This window comes from Paroedura picta, chromosome 9, assembly GCF_049243985.1.
Source record: "Paroedura picta isolate Pp20150507F chromosome 9, Ppicta_v3.0, whole genome shotgun sequence".
NCBI lineage: Eukaryota > Metazoa > Chordata > Lepidosauria > Squamata > Gekkonidae > Paroedura > Paroedura picta.
Window position 1 is genome coordinate 1998193 of NC_135377.1, and position 15567 is coordinate 2013759.

The 15567-nt window shown below is 54.0% G+C and overlaps 1 protein-coding gene across 1 annotated transcript in view; it reads right to left on the reverse strand.

Moving 5' to 3' along the window:
- ZC3H3 (zinc finger CCCH-type containing 3) overlaps positions 1 to 15567 on the reverse strand; it is a 210023-nt gene that overhangs the window by 190224 nt on the left and 4232 nt on the right. The window contains exon 3 of the mRNA XM_077351316.1: positions 14658 to 14857. Within this exon, the coding sequence (XP_077207431.1) occupies positions 14658 to 14857 (200 nt within the window). The remainder of the gene's footprint in view (positions 1 to 14657; positions 14858 to 15567) is intronic.

Sequence of the window (15567 nt, forward strand, 5' to 3'; positions counted from 1 at the left end):
AGCCACAGGGCAGAGAGGCCGAGGCCTTCCTAAGGACACCAGGGGAGCCCTGCTCGGTCAGACCAGGGATGGCCCATCCAGTCCAGCCTCCCGTCTCACCCAGGGGCCAGCCAGTTCCTCTGCAGGGCCAGCCACTGGGCAGGGAGGCCGAGGCCTTCCTAAGGACACCAGGGGAGCCCTGCTCGGTCAGACCAGGGATGGCCCATCCAGTCCAGCCTCCCGTCTCACCCAGGGGCCAGCCAGTCCCTCTGCAGGGCCAGCCACAGGGCAGAGAGGCCGAGGCCTTCCCCTGAGAAGACCCTCAGAAGAGCCCTGCTGGGTCAGGCCAGGGAGGGTCCCTCCAGTCTAGCCTCCCGTCTCTCCCAGGGGCCAGCCAGTTCCTCTGCAGGGACAGCCACAGGGCAGAGAGGCCGAGGCCTTCCCCTGAGAAGACCCTCAGAAGAGCCCTGCTGAGTCAGGCCAGGGAGGGTCCCTCCAGTCCAGCCTCCCATCTCACCCAGGGGCCAGCCAGTTCCTCTGCAGGGCCAGCCACAGGGCAGAGAGGCCGAGGCCTTTCCCTGAGAAGACCCTCAGAAAAGCCCTGCTGGGTCAGGCCAGGGAGGGTCCCTCCAGTCCAGCCTCCCGTCTCACCCAAGGGCCAGCCAGTTCCTCTGCAGGGCCAGCCACAGGGCAGAGAGGCCAAGGCCTTCCCCGGAGAAGACCCTCAGAAGAGCCCTGCTGGGTCAGACCAGGGAGGGTCCCTCCACTCCAGCCTCCCGTCTCACCCAGGGGCCAGCCAGTTCCTCTGCAGGGCCAGCCACAGGGCAGAGAGGCCGAGGCCTTCCCCTGAGAACACCCTCAGAAGAGCCCTGCTGGGTCAGGCCAGGGAGGGTCCCTCCAGTCCAGCCTCCCGTCTCACCCAGGGGCCAACCAGATCCTCTGCAGGGCCAGCCACAGGGCAGAGAGGCCGAGGCCTTCCCCTGAGAAGACCCTCAGAAGAGCCCTGCTGGGTCAGGCCAGGGAGGGTCCCTCCAGTCCAGCCTCCCGTCTCACCCAGGGGCCAACCAGATCCTCTGCAGGGCCAGCCACAGGGCAGAGAGGCCGAGGCCTTCCCCTGAGAAGACCCTCAGAAGAGCCCTGCTGGGTCAGGCCAGGGAGGGTCCCTCCAGTCCAGCCTCCCGTCTCACCCAGGGGCCAACCAGATCCTCTGCAGGGCCAGCCACAGGGCAGAGAGGCCGAGGCCTTCCCCTGAGAAGACCCTCAGAAGAGCCCTGCTGGGTCAGACCAGGGAGGGTCCCTCCAGTCCAGCCTCCCGTCTCACCCAGGGGCCAGCCAGTTCCTCTGCAGGGCCAGCCACAGGGCAGAGAGGCCGAGGCCTTCCCCTGAGAAGACCCTCAGAAGAGCCCTGCTGGGTCAGGCCAGGGAGGGTCCCTCCAGTCCAGCCTCCCGTCTCACCCAGGGGCCAGCCAGTTCCTCTGCAGGGCCAGCCACAGGGCAGAGAGGCCGAGGCCTTCCCCTGAGAAGACCCTCAGAAGAGCCCTGCTGGGTCAGGCCAGGGAGGGTCCCTCCAGTCCAGCCTCCCGTCTCACCCAGGGGCCAGCCAGTTCCTCTGCAGGGCCAGCCACAGGGCAGAGAGGCCGAGGCCTTCCCCGGAGAAGACCCTCAGAAGAGCCTTGCTGGGTCAGGCCAGGGAGGGTCCCTCCAGTCCAGCCTCCCGTCTCACCCAGGGGCCAGCCAGTTCCTCTGCAGGGCCAGCCACAGGGCAGAGAGGCCGAGGCCTTCCCCTGAGAAGACCCTCAGAAGAGCCCTGCTGGGTCAGGCCAGAGAGGGTCCCTACACTCAGAAGAGCTGGCAGGGGCTCATGTGAACTGGAGTCCATGGACATCTGGAGGGCCGCAGTTTGACTACCCCTGCTACACCATGCTGGCATTAGAACGGCTCCACTGGATTGGACCAGCGGCCCCTCTTAATCCAGCATCCTGTCTCACACAGTGACTAACCGGTTCCTCTGGAGGGCCAACCACGGGGCAGAGAGACCGTCGTCTTCCTCCGATGTTATCTCCCAGGATCCAGAGGTTGACTACCTCTGAACATGCAGGTTCCCTTCAGGATCTCTGGTTCATTATAGGAGCAAAGGCATAGATTATCCGTCCTGCCGGCACAAAAAATCCTACTTTCACTAGGCTCTTCCCATTTTGCTTTACAAATAAAATTTGCAAGCAGCCATCTGGACCCTGTAGAGCCCCAAGAAACGCCATGTATTTACTCCACATAACCAGGCGAATGCCATCTAATTTGTAGACTGTTTTGCTCTCTCTTCCGGTCCCCGTCTTTATAAGGACGTAACGAGCTCATTAAACCCACAGTCATGTGGGGCACGATTAAAACACAGTCATGTGCCAAAAAAAAAAAAGAACATTATATATGTGTACAGCTGCCATTTTGGAAGTAAATACACCACGGTCCATTACCGCTCCAAAAATAAAAGAGAGAGAGGAGAGTCAAAAACCATTGATTATTCGGGAATAATTAATTAGCACAGCTCTCACAATACATAAAACAGCTAGCCCCTGACTCTTCTGATAATTTATGCAAGATTAAAGTATCGCTGTCGTTGCCTTTTCCCCCTGCCTAATTCAGCATTTTCGTTTCTCCTTAGGAAAGCAGGACTCTGGGATTTTACTGCTCTCCTGCCCTTTAACAGTGTTTGGGGTAGTAAAATGTAACAGGCATCACGCCCTGGGAAGGGGAAGATGGATGCGGGTGCTGCCCCCCTCCCCACACCCCAAGAGAGGGGGAGATGGCAAAGCACCCTGGCTGATACCAAGACGGAGGTGTAAATTGTGAGCTCCCCCCGTGATGTCCCCAATAGCTCACCCACCAGGCCTTGTCCAGCACGCTTGATTTCTCGCTGATAACGCCTCTCCTCTCACATAAAACACAGGGGTATTTCTTTCCCCCTAATATCTTCCTAAACAGCTGCATTACATGGAAGCTGCTTCAGAGACAGTCACTAAATTAAGATCACCAATCAATGGTGAAATCCAGCCAAGAGGAAATTATGTTTGGGGCGAGGCTGCGGGAATCGCGGTGTTATGGTCCCCCTGCGTCTCTGCCAGGTTCTTTGATTGGAAAGACCAACTTTCAGCACGGTAAATAATTTAGGAAGTCGAAACCTGGAGATGGCAAATTAGTTCAGTGTGTTTTCTCGGGCACATCTCACAGCACTGATAAGAACAGAACAGAAGAACAGACCTGCTGGATCAGGCCAGAGCAGGGGTAGTCAAACTGCGGCCCTCCAGATGTCCATGGACTACAATTCCCAGAAGCCCCTGCCAGCATTCGCTGGCAGGGGCTTCTGGGAATTGTGGTCCATGGACATCTGGAGGGCCGCAGTTTGACTACCCCTGGGCCAGAGGTCCACCTTATCCAGCCTCCTTTCTCACACAATGGTCAGCAACTCCTCTACGAGGTTCAACAACAGGGCACAGAAGCCGAGTCTGCTATAAGAACATCAGAAGAGCCCTCTTGGATGAGACCAAGGGTCCATCTAGTCTAGCACCCCATCTCACACATCTGGAGGGCCAAGAACAAGGCGGAGGGACCAAGACTTTCTCCAGATGTTGCCTCTTGGCTCTGGGAGTCAGAGTCCGACTGCCTCTGAATATGGAGGCTCGCTATAAGAATACAGCGGTCCATCTAGGTCAGGGGTAGTCAACCTGTGGTCCTCCAGATGTTCATGGACTACAATTCCCATGAGCCCCTGCCAGCAAATGCCTACGCCTAAGAGGCGTTGAATTCTGCACACACTCAAAAATTATCCAAGTTTTGCATCTGTAACAACCTTAATTTAACAGTCACTGCTTAGCCCTGAGTCCCCTTTAAGGCATTTGTGAAACACATTCTTCTGGTATGAATAGCACACAGAAACAGAACGAGAGTCCAGAACCCGGGAGCAGCTACAAGTGGAGAACCTGGTTCTATTCCTCACTCTTCCTCCACTTGACGCCTGCCAGCTGGCCTTGGGTCAGACACAGGGGCTGTGCCAGTCTATCTGCAGCAGGAAAAAAGAGCCAGAGTCCAGGACCAGCTTCAAGACTAACAACTTTTAGAATAATAGAATCCCAGAGTGGGAAGGGGCCATCCAGGCCATCCAGGATCAGCCTCAAGCATCCAGGATAAGGTTCTGTCCAGCTGCTGCTTGAAGACGGCCAGTCAGGGGTGGTAGGTGAATTCCCTCCAGGCCAGGCTAGATTCTGGAGTCTTGACCCTGGAGATCCCGTCCAACTCTATGAAAGCTAAAAGGTCTGCATGGTAATAGAATGCTTCAAGGAAGCACTTTTATCAAAGGAATGTGACTGTGTACAGAATGCATGTTTGCTGTATGCATTCCTGCCTTACACAACACCATCTTCTCATTGGTTAACAGATCTTGGCTAATGCTTTGTTTCCCTCAAGAGGTCCTGTTGCCTCTGACCCGGATAGCCCAATCTCAGAAGCTAAGCAAGGTCAGTCCTGGGCGGTACTTGGATGGGAGACCACCAAGGCCGGCCAGAGACACTACGAAGAGGCGGGCCAAGGGCAAGTCACCTCCGTCTGCCTCTTGCCTTCAACCCCACAGCTGCGGCTTGATGGCCCTCCCTGTCCCCAGTCCCGTCACGTTGCTTATTAGGCATCTCCTCGTCTTATTAACTGCAGAGACTAGCAGAGCGGTATCCAACCGGAGTCTTGGTGAAGAAGGCAGACTATAAATATATACAAATAAATAAATACACCAGGCGGGAGCAGAGAAAAACATTTTAACACAAAGAAACACAAAGCTATGTGGCCGGGCGTGCTGGAACTACCCAGGGAGGAAAGAAGCGTTTGCAGGGGGAAGGGGGGAGGAGAACAGAAAGAGATGTTTTTCCTAAAGGGGTCTTTGGCTATCAGCCCCCCTGGGGCTATGGATCTCCGAGACCTCGTCACCTGGAGGCGCCTTCGGAGCAAGAGGGAAACACGACACGGTTCCTTCTGGAAGACTGACGTCACCGGCAATGTCTTGGGACCCCTGCCAAGTATGTGAACTTTTGTGGAGTCTGAGGAGCCTCTTGGATCCCCCCCCCTGACCCCACCCCACCCTGCCCCCGGCCCCCAATCGCCTACGAAAGTGAGAAGAGCGACTTGAGAACATAATGATTTACGAGCTACAGCCATCGACATAGTTTCTGACAGCCAGGGCTGGTCCGCACGTTAAGCGCGCTGCCTTCGTCAACCCCTCCGAGGCAGTTAAAAAGGAACTGCAGAGACAACATGAAGGACAAGACAGGATGAGAGAGAGATCGGCAATACACACACTGGGATCTTTATCAAGTTTTACGCTTGATACAGCAGGCTGGCCAAGAGCAGCTGGAAGGAAAAGGAGGAGGAGGAGGAGGAAGGAGGTTTCCGAACAATTGTGCAGCCTGTACCGATGAACAGGCATGTAAGCCATTACGGCCCAAGCTAACCCAATATTGTTGGATCTCAGAAACTCAGCAGGGCCCTCGTCAGGATTAGAAAGGGAGACGACCAAGGAAGTCCAGGCTCACGACACAGAGGTAGGCCAAGGGCAAATCACCTCTGTGTGTCTTTTGCCCTGACCTGGACAGCCAGGCTAGCCCAATCGTTTCAGATCACGGAAGCGACGCAGGATCGGTCCTGGTCAGTATTTGGAAGGGACCCCACTATGGCATTCCAGGGTCGCTGTGCAGAGGCTGCCAAAGGGAAACCTCTTCTGAACCGCTCCTGGCTTGAAAACCCCAAGTAATTGCTGTAAGTCATCTGTGACTTGATGGCCCTTCATTCACACACACTCACACACAAATGCACACTTGCAGCTAGAGTTTCCCGAGGCGGGGGTCCTTGCAAGGGCTGCAGAGTCACAGAAAATTAATAGGACTGAGGGGAGGGATCATGTTAATGCCTGAAAAGTGAGATTTGAGTCCAGTATGATTTTAGAGAGTAAGAAGATTTCTCTCAAAACTTATACCCCTAAAAATCTTGTGGGTCTCTAGAGCGCTCAAGTTTAGCAGTTCTCCGGCAGACGGCCCTGGCTGCGCTCTGAAGCTCGTGATGTCTGAGACACTCTGGACACACCACGACACTCATCCGCCTACAATTCAAGGCAAGAAAGATGCAGGGAAGAAACCGGCTGGGTGCTCACATCAATAAAGTCTTAGAAGAGGGGGTAAGAATGAAAAGCTAAGCAGGGGCTTACCTGTAAAGATTACGGCCCCCAAAATGTTGTATTATATTATACATATTAAGCATATTATATATTCGTGTTCTGAATCAGGTTTTCCAGTGTGGTGAGAATATTTATGTCCAACTTCTTGGGGATGTTCGGTCTGGACAAGAGCAGGCAGAGAGGGGACATGATGGCTGTCTTTAAGTATTTGAAAGGTTGCCACTTGGAGGAGAGGAGGGCAGGGAAAGGCTCCTGTTGGCAGCAGAGCACAGGGCCTGCAGTAAAGGCTTTAAACTACATGTAGAACCGTACCAGCTAGATATCGGTGGGAAAACATTTCACAGTCAGAGTGGTTCCGCAGTGGAAGGAGCTGCCCAAGGAGGTGGGGAGCCCCCCTTCACTGGTGGTCTTCAAGCAGCGGCTGGACAGATCCTTCTCCTGGATGCTTGAGGCTGATTCTGCAATACAGATGGCCCCGATGGTCCCTTCCAACTCCATGGCTATATGATTCTCCATGACAATATATATATATTACTGCTTAAGGTGGTTTTTCACAGTGTCAAGAGAAGTGCATGTCTGGATTGATCTCTGGATGTTCATAAAAAGAGTAATCATATGGGATTCATTGTGTCGGGTGAGGAAGGCAGGAGTGCATTTGATGTGAGCGAACTGCACGCATGCACACAGGCACCCATGAGCCCTGATGCAGCAAGCTCCCCAGTACGCAGTCCCTTTCTCTGGCTCGGGAAGACAGAAACCATAGCAGAGACAGAGGAATGGCTTCCACCACTCAGGAATTGAGGCAAGTCAGCAGGGGTCAGAATTCCAATCGTGCAACTCAGCCAAGAATAATAAAACCGGATATTTATTTTTATTTCTATATAGATATATGCACACACACACACACAGGTTGTAGAATTCACACTTGCCACCCGCCCCTGCCTTTATAGGTTTCCTTTTGCTTTGATTCCCTTCCTACGGACGCCCACAAGTGAGCCTCGTCACTTTAAGAAATTTTCCTGGCAGTCTTGCCGTTCCGTCCTCTCTCGTCCCCCAGGTTTGGAAACACGGGCGTGAAAATGTAATTACCTACGCGCAACACTCCTCACTTTACTACCTCTCTCAAGACAGGAAGCGCTCACTCCAGAAATTAACACTACGAGAGACGCAGGGAGCAATTCATCTTCCCCGCAAGGCCCCCTGAAACAACCCAAACACAAAGGGAGAGTGAGATACACACACACACACACACACACAAGGCAGTGCATTCCCACAGTTCCCATCCATCCTGGTGCACCTTGGACAGCAGATGTGCCCACCTGGTTGCCCCATCGTCTTCAAAGGGGCCTTGAGTTAAGAATGCCCCTCCATGTGAAGTCAGCCACGGGCCACGCGGCGGTCGCGATCTGACCTCTTTCTCCTCCCCTGGAGTGGCAAATGCCCGGCCATCGGCTCGGAGAAAGACTTGCGCAAGCAGGTCTCTGTTCCCTCGTCCTCCAGGGGCCTTTTCACCTCTGGCATTCCAAATATCCCTCCCAAAACAATTCAAAATAGGAAACTGCATGCTTGGCTCCACATTGTACGGCATAAGCACATACAGAAATGAAGAAGAAGAGCTGGGTTTTTAAAACCCCCGCTGTTTACTACCCCCCACGGAGGCCCAAAGTGGGTTGCTAACCAGCAAAGACAGACACCTTGTGAGGTAGGTGGGGGGGCTGAGAGAGCTCTAAGAGAACTGTTCTGCAAGAACAGCTCTAACTGAACTGTGGAGGGCCCAAGGCTAGCCTGGCTGCATGTGGAGGAGTGGGGAATCGGACCCGGTTCTCCAGATTAGAGTCTGCAGTACTTTAACCATTACACACTTTCATCCAGTTGCATCTTATCACATACAATAAACAATCTAACAAAATTAGAGTCCAAGAGCACCTTTAAGACCAACAAAGATTTATTCAAGGTGGGAGCTTTCGAGTGCATGCACCTTGACTAAATCTTTGTTGGTCTTAAAGGTGCTCTTGGACTCTATTTTTGTTGTGCTGCTTCAGACCAACACAGAGACCCACTTGAATCTACACGAAATAATCTAATTGGGGTGACAGAGGAGAAAAGGCAAATGCTTGAAATGGCTGAGTTGGAGCACAGTTTGTCCAGGATTACCCTGGACTACACAGAGAAGCCAGGAAAAAAAATTGTTGGTTAGATTTATTTGAAACAGCAGGTCCACAAAACCATTCCTACGAGGCGGGCACAAACTCTACACCCCACATTATTCCGTTTGGAGTATCCATTGGTACTGTGGGGGGGGGGGGAGCGCCGACGCCTGCGGCTTCAGGGAAATTGTGACACGCTATCCGGATGCTGGATTTTAACAACACAATGAGGACAGAAAGCTGCCAGTCATTACGCACAAGCCAGCTGGAAAGAACGCCGATTCAGCATTCTTCCTGCCGCCACCCAAGACGCGCAGGGTGGGGGAGGGGAGGGTAAAAATCAATCTTGTGGCATAGCCGGGAACCTCCCCACGTCAAACCAAAGTAATCAATCGAAGCAAAAAACGGATAATTTGCTCCCGTTTGGCGACACGCCGCAGCCCGACGGCTTTCTAAGCAGGGTCCCGAAGGCGGAAAGGAAGTTCTGTTGCCTTTTAAATATCACACCGTCAATGGCCCCCCATCTACACATGAATGGAGCGGAGCAGGCCGTGCCTTGGGGGGGGGGGGGACATTACGGGGAAGGGGATGGGCGGGCACAGACAGGACCGCGCTGCTCTTCCTGCACCTTTGTAATATTCGGCAATCTCCCACGGGCTATGCAGAGGCAGGCCACACTGCTGAACAATGCAGTTTTGAATTCAATTAAAGTGATTATCTGTTGTGCCAAATAAATTGTGTACAGCATATATCCTGTAGCACTTTACACCTTCGGGCTCATTATTTCCTAACTGTTTCCTCCTGTTTATGCGCTTTCAAATTAAATTGCTGATAATATGCGCCAAAATAAAAAACGAGCCCACCTTGTCCGAGGAAAATTGATTCTCCTTTTCTCCTGAAGCGGGCGGCTGCCAGGTTTTATATACTCGGTTCCTGGCGATCATTAGTAATTCAATTTTCTTTTTATTAGCCCCCTTATCTGCTGAGCAATATAGTGGCAGCGCTGACCTCTTTCGCACGGGTAAATGTTTAAAATCTTTTCCCTGATTAATTTTGCCAGTTAAGGAAAAGAGGAGAAATGGCCTGGCTCTTAAGCCATCACAATGAATATAGCTTAATGTTGATTGTGATGGAATTTCTAATGCCAAGGAAATTGATTGAACGCAGCAATTACGCCGCAATACTAACTCAAGGGAAATGGGATAGTTTTTTTCCTGGCCATAGTCTTTTGGTTATTTAAAACAATCCAATTTGCAAGGATAATTATATATTAGTGTTTTATCTGCCACTTGAAATGAACATGGGAGTTTTGATACTGGCCTAGCATTAGCAGGTTATTGCTGCAAATTACTTGATATCTGCTTTCTTTCACATAAAGAGGAAATTAGGCAATCAATTACCAGAAAAAGGTGGACCGGGGAGGATGCAAGGGGCAAGACTGCCCCCTACAGGTCAGACAGAAGGCGGCACCACGTGAGCCTTCACTGGATAGGGGGGCAGCCCCTGCTTCCCTGGCGGGCAGCCTAGCGGCTGGAATGGTGCCACGCGGGGACCACACCCATGTGGCAGGCAGAGCCGCTTGGAGATCACCGTGAGCAGCACTCCTGGCCGCTGCTGCTGGGAGAGGAGGGAGAACCCCGCCGTGTCGAACAACGCTCTCCGCTAGTCATTAAAAGTGGGACCTGAAGATTTGAGCGCGGCCACCGGATGCAGCAGAGCTCAGCCAAGCTGACTCATGCACAGGGATCACAGCCGGGCAAGGAAGCCGAGGGGATGTAACTGCATCGATTTTACAGGGGTGAGGGAAGGTTCACAGTTCCTGACTCCTCGAACGTCCCCCCTCCCACCCTCTGCCATTAAGGAGCAGGGCACCCCGAAGGGCCTAAATCCTTCCCGGCCAGAGAGGGTGCTCAGCGCGGTGCACGGCAGGGCTCTCTGCAATCCGCTTTCCCTCCGGCATGAAAAGTGCCCCTGCTGCAGGACTCCCCCATGAGGCTCAGGCACCACTCCACGCTTAGCCCCCACGCATTCGACACACAAGGTCAAGCCCCACGAACCGTTCTCTTGCCCTGCCATGCTCAGGCAGTCTCAAAGCTTACGTAGGGCACGTGCTTCCTAATGCGCTTACTCTCAAACACTGAGGTTCACACTGGGAAGGCCCAAACAATTCTCACGGGAGCCAATCGGAATCCAGCTTGTCAGCAGCGCTGGAAGGATCTGCTTTTAATGGTGCCTCCGGATGCATCACTTGGCAGCCGTAAGAAAATGGCACGAGGGGGGAAGGGAGCGGGGGGGGGGGGTGGCACGAGGGGGGAAGGGAGCGGGGGGGGGGGGAGTTAAACCTCTGCCTCCGAATGTGATGGACCGACTTACCCTCGGCACCCAGGCAGCCATGTCTACTGGAGGCTTGAAGAAAGACTCCGAACCAGTCCGATCCAGAAGACCGGAGACACAAAATCAAGCCCAGGAAGCATCTTCCCCCTGCTTCTCCCCCACTGCCCAGAAGCCAAGCCTGCATGACCACAGACCTGTTAAGGGATCAGTTCAAACCAGACAGGGCTGCAGCTCAGCGGCAGAGCCTCTGCTCGGCACACAGAAGGTCCCAGGGCTCAATCCCCAGCATCTCCTGTCAAGGTTCTGGCAGCAGGTGATGGGAAAGACCTCGGCTGGAGACCCTGGAGGGCAGCTGCCGGTCTGAGTGGACAATGCGGACTTTGATGGACCCAGGGTCTGGTTCGGTAGAAGGCAGCAGCATGTGTATTTCCAGAAATGTTGAAGCCATGAGAAAAACAGGGGAGGGCCTCTGCTCAGCCTACGCATAGTGCCTCAGCACCATAAAATACATCATTTATCACTCAACTGTCATTTCAAATTGCACCCGTGTGCCATGGCCATGAGATATATCTGTGAATATGGCTAACATGAGACCGGGAGCTCTTTGCACCTAAGGGGAGGAAAGGCTCTAGCTGTGCCTTTGGGAGTCTCAGGGAGAATGGGGCACGACAAATAAACAAGCATTACAAGAAGAAAGCATTTTGTGGGACTTCTTTTACACACATACGCACCCCAATGTCCATTTTTTTCAATTGCAACAAAGTCCTTGGGAAAATGGGGACAGAAAATGGGGAGAGAAGGCATTCTAGGCCAGGGGTAGTCAAATTGCGGCCCTCCAGATGTCCGTGGACTACAATTCCCAGGAGCCCCTGCCAGCATTTGCTGGCAGGGGCTCCTGGGAATTGTAGTCCACGGACATCTGGAGGGCCGCAGTTTGACTCCCCCTGCTCTAGGCCTTTACTAAAAAAAAATCCCACCCTCTCTTAGCAGACTTCACGATGCAATACTCAATCGCAGGTTTGATTTCGAAGCAGGCCTGAGAAGATAGTAGGCCAGGCGGCAGCCTCAGATCTGCATCCCCATCCAGGATTCAGCCAACGGAAGATCCCCTGCCCCCCCCCCCCGGGAACCGGCACAAAGCCACTTCTGCAGAACTTTATAAATAAGAAATATTAATAAAACTGCTCCATTACGGTGAGATTCTAAGGTGACCCTCCCACCTTTCTGGGCAGATCCAGTCTCCGTTTGATGGATGGCTCTTAAATATCGATTAATTAATAAGGACGCCGGTGGTGCTTCAAGCATTATCCTTTCCGGTTATTGCAGCTAATAATTACCTGCATTAATTAATATTGAGCATTATTAAGTAGGACGTGGTGGAGCATGCTTGGATTGTCTTGCCTTAAATGACAAATTACGTCCACTTGCTTTAGAAAAGGGGGGGCACGCTTGGCCTTTGCCTGGGGGTTCCTGCAACCCCAAAAAGAAGGTTTCCAGGGGCAAGAAAAATGTCCCCTCGCCCTCCCTGGCAGACGAGCCCACTCAGGGTCTTTGCTGGCATGTCCAGAGAGAGACAACAAAACAGCCTCACTCCTTCTCCAACCGAGCTCTGCATTTTCTTATTAGTGGATTTTATTTATCATTTCACACATCAGTTCTCAAGGCCATTTACAAATCAGAAAGGTAAGATGAGAACCTTAGAAGAGCCCTGCTGGGTCAGGCCATGGAGGGTCCCTCCAGTCCAGCCTCCCGTCTCCCCCAGGGGCCAGCCAGTCCCTCTGCAGGGCCAGCCACAGGGCAGAGAGGCCGAGGCCTTCCCCTGAGAAGACCCTCAGAAGAGCCCTGCTGGGTCAGGCCAGGGAGGGTCCCTCCAGTCCAGCCTCCCGTCTCCCCCAGGGGCCAGCCAGTTCCTCTGCAGGGCCAGCCACAGGGCAGAGAGGCCAACGCCTTCCCCTGAGAAGACCCTCAGAAGAGCCCTGCTGGGTCAGGCCAGGGAGGGTCCCTCCAGTCCAGCCTCCCGTCTCACCCAGGGGCCAGCCAGTTCCTCTGCAGGGCCAGCCACAGGGCATGGAACCCAGGGCCTTCCTCTGGTGTCTCCTCCTGGCTCTGGGATCCAGAGGAGTAGTTTATCTGAGAGTGGAGGTCCCCCACTGCTTGGCATTCAGAAACCAGTGAGGGGACCACTTCAAACCTCTGCCTGGCACGCAGAAAGCCCCAGGTTCGATCGCTGGCAGCACCTCCAGTTACAAAAGACCAGGCAGGAGGGGATAGGAAGGACTTCAGCCTGAGACCTTGGAGAGCAGCAGCCAGATTCAGAATAAAGCAGGCATGTTGGGGACAGGCTGCAGCTCAGTGGCAGAGCCTCTGCTTGGCAGGCGGAAGGCCCCAGGTTCTATCCCCAGCATCCTCAATTCAAATGGAGTTCCTGAGGATTTGTTGTTAAAAGAATAATTACCCAGCCCAGAGCAGACCCACACACTGGTTGTGTTACAAGGGGGGACAGAAACAACTCCCCCCATTGCCACTTCAGTTCCCCCAAGGAACAGAAGCCTTTGGGGCTTCTCCCCTACTTAAGAACTGCAGAATGAGAGAGAGAGGCAGCGTGGTGTGGTTCTAATCTGGGGAATTGAGTTTCATTCCCCACTCCTCCTCCACACGCAGCCAGCTGGGTGACCCTGGCCTAGTCACAGCCCTGAGAACGCTGCTCTCACAGAGCAGGAATCTCAGGTCTCTCTCAGCCTCACCCACCTCACAGGGTGCCTGTTGTGGGCAGAGGAAAGGGAAGGCGAACGGAAGCCGCTTGGAGACTTCTTCTAAGCGGGGAGGCTCTGCCTCACACTTGCAGGGCCCCCCATGCTGAGCAGCACTCCTTCCTGTGCCCAGTCACCAGCCACCTGGAACTCCTGGAGGGGGGGCAGCTCTCGGGGCTGCAGGTTCCCTGGAAGGTCCCCAACCAAAAGATGGAAGTCTTCCTCCCAGGGACCAAATCAGAGCAAGGTAACCCAGGTGCTCCAGGCTTGCCAAAACAATCCTGTGACGAGGCAAACGCTTTCAGGGGACTCTGTTCCGCAATGCGGAAGCTCAGGCAGCAGATTCAGCAGCAGGGGGCCGCCAAGGAGGAAGCAGGGATGCCAGCCTCCAGGTGGGACCTGGGGATGCCCTGGAACTCTCTCCAGACTGCAGAGGCCACTTCCCCCAGTGACGGACCCGGCTGCCTCCCCAACCTGAGCTTGTTCTATTGTTTTAAACAAATTGCCTTACAGGGTTATATGGCCTTGTTGGTATTTTGAATCATAGAGTTGGAAGGGTCCATAGAGGCCATCTAGTCCAACCCCCTGCTCAACGCAGGATCAGCCCAGAGCATCCTAAAGCATCCAAGAAAAGTGCGCATCCAACCTTTGCTTGAAGACTGTCAGATTTTGATATTTTAATTGTTGGAAGCCGGCCCAAGATTATCGTTAGAGAGGGAGGGGTGGCCCAGAAATAAAAATACATAGATGAATAAATGAAACGGATGCTTTGGAGGGAGGACCCCCCACTGAGGTCCCTGACCCCCCCCCAGGGCCCCACTGCCCCTAAACCACCAGGACTGCCACCCTGGTCACGGCACCCCTGCCTCTCCATCCCCACTGGTTGCCGAGGGGATCCCGTCACCCGAGTAGAGGAAAGGCCAAGAACACATAGACAGACACACAGAAGCGTGGACCACTGGAGAAGCTGCAGCTACAGAAAGAACCTCTGAACTTCCCAACGACCGGAGCAGGCCCAGCCAAAGCACAGAATCTCCGTCCGGCCACAGGGACTGGGCCAAGGTTAACCCAGGCAGAGTCAGGGTTTGAATCCAGATTCTCCTCTAACGTCGAAGCTCCACCGGCATTCCCTTGGAGCCCGCCCCGCCTTCTCAGACCCACAAGGGAGAACCAACCTCGGAGGAACACAGGATGCCGTCGCTGCACAAACAGCCTGGACGTTTCCAGCTCTGCACTCACCTTCTTTGGCGGCGACGTGGACCCGGGACGCTGGCAGCCTGCGCAGCCTGTGCCTGCCGATTTGGACCAGGCCCCTGGCCCCGGCCCTCCTGGCAGCGGGAGAGGGGGACTTTCCCCGGGGGGAGTTCCGTTTCCTGAGACAGTAGCGGCTTTTCAGAAGCAAGGTGGAGAAGGGGGGACTCTTCTTCTCAGTCGGAGAGCTGGAAGGAGACAGGAAAGGGATGGAGAATAAAACGGCCAATAGCCTGGTGCTCTCGTAGAGATCCCTCGTTGGGAATACGGTGGGCAGTTCTGGTTTCTACAAGGCTGGGGGAAGTACAGGGGAGGGCGGCCAAGATGAGGAGGGGATTGGAGCCCCTTCCCCAGGAGGAAAGGCTGAAGAGTCCGGGACCTCTCCGGTTAGAAAACAGACAACTAAGGGGGAAGGGTGGACATGAGCCAGAGGATGTAGTGATGGCCACAGGAATAGACAGGGGACCTGGACAAGATTCATGGAGGAGGTCAATCAAAAGCTACACACTATGGTGAGTAGGAATCTCCACATTCAGAAGAGAACCTCCACATGCAGAGGCACTAACCCTCTGACCCCCAGAGCCAGGAGGAGACATCAGGGGATTGTTGGCCCTCCAGAGGAACTTGGCTGCCCCTCTCTGAGTTGGGATGCTGGACTAGAAGGACCACTGGCCTCATCCAGCAGGGCTCCTCTGGTGTTCTTACGAAGGCCTCAGCTTCTGTGCCCTGATATTGTCCCTCTGGAAGTCCTGGCTGGTCTCTCACAGAAAGGTGTCTGTCCTAATGGCCAGCCAGGTTTTCCAGAGGGAAAATAGCAGGGCAGAGAGGCTGAGGCCTTCATGAGAAGAGCCCTGAAGGATCTGTCCATCTAGGCCAGCATACTGTCTCTCATAGTGGC